The sequence below is a fragment of the Microtus oregoni genome, unplaced genomic scaffold (genome assembly GCF_018167655.1).
Source record: "Microtus oregoni isolate MIOR12 unplaced genomic scaffold, Mior012 000060F_027, whole genome shotgun sequence".
Taxonomy (NCBI): domain Eukaryota; kingdom Metazoa; phylum Chordata; class Mammalia; order Rodentia; family Cricetidae; genus Microtus; species Microtus oregoni.
This window is the reverse complement of record NW_024543862.1, coordinates 1-5,290: the sequence shown is the minus strand read 5'-3', so window position 1 is coordinate 5,290 and position 5,290 is coordinate 1. Positions and strand designations below refer to the sequence as shown.

The 5,290-nt window shown below is 34.6% G+C and overlaps 1 protein-coding gene across 1 annotated transcript; it reads left to right on the top strand.

Annotated features, from left to right (window-relative positions):
• The first annotated feature begins 2,798 nt into the window (after positions 1–2,798).
• LOC121439215 (olfactory receptor 10AG1-like) lies at positions 2,799–3,764 on the top strand. The gene has a single exon (XM_041639667.1). The coding sequence runs from the start codon at positions 2,799–2,801 to the stop codon at positions 3,762–3,764; it is 966 nt and encodes a 321-aa protein (XP_041495601.1).
• Positions 3,765–5,290: the final 1,526 nt, after the last annotated feature.

Here is a 5,290-nt window from a genome sequence, read left to right as displayed (position 1 = left end):
GACAGGGTTTTACTGTGGCTTTGGAGCATGTCCTGGAACTAGCTTTGTAGACCAGGCTGGTCTCAAACTCACAGAGATCCACCTGCCTCTGCCTCCCGAGTGCTAAAATTAGGTCTAACAGTTTTGTAAATTTTTTAATATTTCATGTGTGACTGCTAATATTTTATATTTTCCACTTTGAACTCCATTTGTTAGTAGAAGTTAATTATTTGAAAATTTTCAAACAGGAAAAAAGGATGGCTGCTACATCCTTTAATGATGCTTTGTGGGATGTGATGCTTGTGTGTGCAGAAACTGGCAAAAAAGTACAATGAAAAACTGATTATTCTAGCATGAATTAAACCAGAGATTCAACAAGCAATAATCAAAATAAGCTACAAAGAAAACTGTAAGTATGTCTGGATAGATATGTGAATTTCCAATCTCCCTCATTTAACCCTTGGATTAAAGTGGGAAATTTGATAAATGAGAAAAAATTGATGTGTTTTTCATTTAAAATATTTATTTATATCAATTATTAGTTAGTTGGAAATTTTATATATGAATACAACATACACTGATGATATTCTCTTACAAAAGTAACATTGATACTTCCCAATTAAAACAGAAGTAAGATTTCTGTACAAGTAGAAAAGCAAAACATCTGCCAATGTTGTTTTATCAAGTATTTTTTAAATATTTTTAAAGTATTTCTATTCAGAAACAGACATTTTCATTGCAATGGTGTGAAATTCCCCAAAACATATTGCAATATGGAAAGACTCTGTATGCCACACCTGCTTCCCACATCACACAATCAAACACAATAAAACCAAAGCAAAAGTCACATTTTATCTTATTCATTTCTTATTTTGTGACAATGGCACCTTTCATGGCGATATCTGTCAAGTAGATCTTGCTCATATCATACATAGTGATCTTCAAGAAAATGATCTGGCTGTAGGGTTTTGTCAGTGTCTACGTATATAGTACTACGTGAAAATTAGGTGAGGAAGCATGGCTCAATGAATTATGTAGTGTTTGTGTGGTGTAATGAAGAAGAAAAGATCTTTGTAAACAAATTTTATGACCATTAAATAACAGTTTAGCACTGCCAACTTTTACTAAAAGTTTTTGTACATTTTGAGTTTCAGTTATAACAAGTTTATATTCTTTTTTTTTACTTATTCCTATTCTTGTCAAAAATTCTTCAGGAAGTCCAAGTTTGGCTCAAACCTTCCCAATTTGCATCTATATTTGAGACTGAATTTTTTTTTTTTGGTTTTTCGAGACAGGGTTTCTCTGTGGCTTTGGAGCCTGTCCTGGAACTAGCTCTGTAGACCAGGCTGGTCTCGAACTCACAGAGATCCGCCTGCCTCTGCCTCCCGAGTGCTGGGATTAAAGGCGTGCACCACCAGCGCCCGGCTTTGAGACTGAAATTTGAACACCAGAAATATTTAATGCTGCAAAAACACAACTTGAAGTCAAATTCCTTTAGCAGTAACTTTGCTGATTTATCTTTTTGTGTATATATTACTGAACCTGAAATTATTTGACACATGGAGGCAAATAAGACAATCAGAATTTTCTGACAGAGTGGATGATGGTTGTAAATCCCACATAACACCTGTGGCCACATACAGTAAGAGAAAAGGTGCCTACTACTGAGTACAGTTAAAGGTATGCACGAGTTGATAGAGGATTTGTATGTGGAAGACAAGGGTAGAATGAGTACCATATGTAAGCATTTTGGATTTTCAAGGGTTCTAAAATACTTCAAAAAGTTTGGAAATGTTGGGACGGTTTATAATGAAATATTGAAAAGCAAGAGATACAAGGCAAAAGAGTTTAAAAAGAGTTATTATTCTAAAGGCAAATAAGAAATACAAAATGAAATGAACGGCAGCATTCTCAAGCACAAAACCCACAGAAGCTTGTAATGAAAGAGTGGAATAAGCAGACTAGTTATATACATACATGCAGGGTGGATATGAATGACTTAGAGAATAGGAAGTGAACTCTGTGTTGCTACACTAGATTTATTCAGAATAGAGAGTTGTACCCCCTTCAGTACATTTGCACACCATGTGTGCTAGTGGGGAAAGTGTGGGACAGCTTCTGAACGTTGAGCATACTGAGAGAGAAATGTCTTAATATTTTGTATTTTTCCACTTCCTAATTTAAGTAGAGAAACTTTAAAAGCAGTTTAAAAATTATGAGGTTGATTTTCACATTCTATAAACTAAAAACAAAAACTGCATTAAATATTTTAAATCGCATATAATATTTGGTGCACAATTAATTACTAATTGTATTAAATAGCCTGAAAACAAAAACAATTTAACCAAAGGGGAAATGATGTGCTGAAATAATATATATTATCCCTTAAACTTTTTATACCTTTTTGAAAACTTACTTATGTATTATTTAATTTTTTTTAAATTAACCACAAGCTAATAATCATGAAAAAATATTGGGTAGATAGAAAATATGAATTATATGATAAATAATATAAATTCAAATTATGCATTTTAAATATTGAAAAGAAAAGTAAAATAGCAAGCATAATTATTCCAGATGTCAAAAATTGCAAACAGTACAAATTAACAAAAAATCCTGATTGTTTTTACTGTTGCTCCTGAATGGCAAGTGGTACATTTCCCTATTATTTGAGAAAATATATACGATGTACATGTTTATTTTTTATTCCTTTAGAAACATTAGGAAGTTTTAAATTGTTGTACCTGTAACTTAGATGCAATATAAGAAAACCAAATACAGTAACGAGACTTCTGCTTTGAACCAAATCATCTCTAAGCATGGATCTCACAGAGAGCAGGAAAGAGAACAATGTTTCCACAGTCACCCAATTCGTCCTTCTGGGATTCTCAGACCTACCAAACCTCCAGGGGTTTCTGTTTGGTATGTTTTCCATAATGTACTTAATTATCCTTATTGGAAATGGCTTCATAATTGTGATAACCAGAATTGATCCTGCACTGCACAAGCCCATGTATTTTTTCCTGGCAAACTTTTCTTCTCTGGAAATCTGTTATGTGTCAGTCACTCTTCCTAGAATTCTGTACAACATCCGTACTCAGAATAGAAACATATCCAAGCTGGCCTGTGCCACACAAACATGCTTCTTCCTTATGCTGGGAGCCACTGAATGTTTCCTTCTGGCTGTGATGTCTTATGACCGCTATGTGGCTATCTGCAACCCTCTGCAGTATCCCCTGGTTATGAACTCAATCAAGTGCATTCAGCTAGCAGCAGGCTCCTGGCTCGGCGGCATCCCAGTCCAGATAGGACAAACTTGTCAGATATTCTCTCTTCATTTTTGCAGTTCTAACCAAATCAACCACTTCTTCTGTGACTTACCTCCCATTCTCAAGCTGGCCTGTGGAAACACATTTATTAATGAGTTGTCTGTTTACCTAGTGGCTATCCTCTTTGCTGCTTTTCCTTTTATGTTGATTCTTGCTTCTTATAGCAAAATCATTGCCACCATTCTGATGTTACCAACAGCCACAGGACAGACAAAAGCCTTCTCCACATGTTCTTCCCATTTGCTTGTGATATTTTTGTTTTTTGGATCAGCTGCTGATACTTACTCAAGGACAAAGTCCACACATTCTCCAGAAACTGACAAACTATTCTCTCTGTTCTACACCATTGTGACTCCCATGTTCAATCCTTTGATATACAGCCTCAGGAACAAGGATGTGATTGCAGCACTGAGAAAATTGTTAATTGGAAAAAAAAAGCAAACTTTTGTGTACTAATTTCTGAAGTAGTTTATTTATCTCCCTGTCAAATAGAGATCATCTTATCCACAGTGCCACAGACTACTTATTCGTCTATGAATACTGGCATCAAAGAACTGAGTTGCTGATTTAAACATTCTGTGCCCTATTCATAATTTTATTGAAAATAAACCTTTTAGCTCTTTTATCTATCACATAATAATGTATCACACTAACCTCCCTGCTAAAAATTCCCTGATGATTTAATTCCTTTCTTAACTATCTTTTTCAGTTAAGCAGCTCTCTCTCTCTCTCTCTCTCTCTCTCTTCCTCCCTCCCCTCCCTCTCTCCCTCCCTCCCTCCCTCCCTCCCCCCCCCCTCTCTCTCTCTCTCTCTCTCTCTCTCTCTCTCTCTCTCTGTGTGTGTGTGTGTGTGTGTGTGTGTGTGAAAACCTTTATCTAATTTCCTATGGGGCAAAAGAATTCCATCCCTGGCACCTGATAGGGTTCGGCAAGTACTGGTTTTAAGGGTATAATTAACTAGGAACATTTGTAATGGGTAGGGCAATGAGAAACAATGTAGAACTAAGAACAATTTAAAACAAAAGAGATCAAGGGAGAATTGATAGAAATTAGAAAGCAGAGAAAGAATAAACATGAACAGATGATTCCTGTTATGAATAGATTTCTTAACTCTTAGATCTTTACCCTCAGATTTTTAACCCCCCTTTAGCTATTCGTGGTGTCTTTAATTGAACCCTGTAATGGAATCTTAGAGGGAAAAAACTTTTAAGCCTCTCTAAATGATTTCTTTGTCATTTTTCTCCCTATCTAATCAGACACTTGTGTGACATCCTATGTGATACTTCATTTTGTGTGAACAGTTTTGTGAATGAATTGATCTTCCTTTGTTTTGTGTTATTGTCTTGCTTCTCTTTCTTTTAATATTATTTCACTAGAGTAAAAATTATGTTGGTTTGTTCAAATTGTCATCAACTATATGTTAGGCCAATGTCTTTTTTTCTGACATATTCTGAAGTTATTATGTTAGTTATTAAGTTCTTTTTCTGTAAACTTTGGGAATTCCCATAATTATCTCCAAGTAACAAGAATGTCATAATGACACTGAAGAAATTATTATGTAAAGAATTAACTCGAATTCATTTTAACATATTGGCAGATACAGCTTTGTATTTGCTTGTATTAGGATTTAAAAAATTCTGTTTAATTTTATGACATCTGTTTCTTATAAAGAAATTATTATCAATTGTAATTATTTCCAAGAAAAATACGTTGAGATAAAGTTTTCCATGCTCTATCAAATAACTGGCTCTTCCAAATGTACACATACATTTTTGTGCAATATTCTCTTTCAAAAGTACATATTTTTTATAAAATAAAGGCATTTAATTTGGCTTATTGTTCCATTTAGTTAGAATCCTTAGTTACAGGTGACTGAGAGCCCTATTTTCATACCACAGGCAGCAGAAGGAATGCATACTGGGAATGGCTTGACTCTTCTAGTAGATGTTCTGTTATATCATCACAACTCATGTTGTTTTCTTT

Bases quoted from the DNA above. Each gene is read 5' to 3' on its own strand.
- LOC121439215 (XM_041639667.1), top strand. From the start codon at position 2,799: ATGGATCTCACAGAGAGCAGGAAAGAGAACAATGTTTCCACAGTCACC.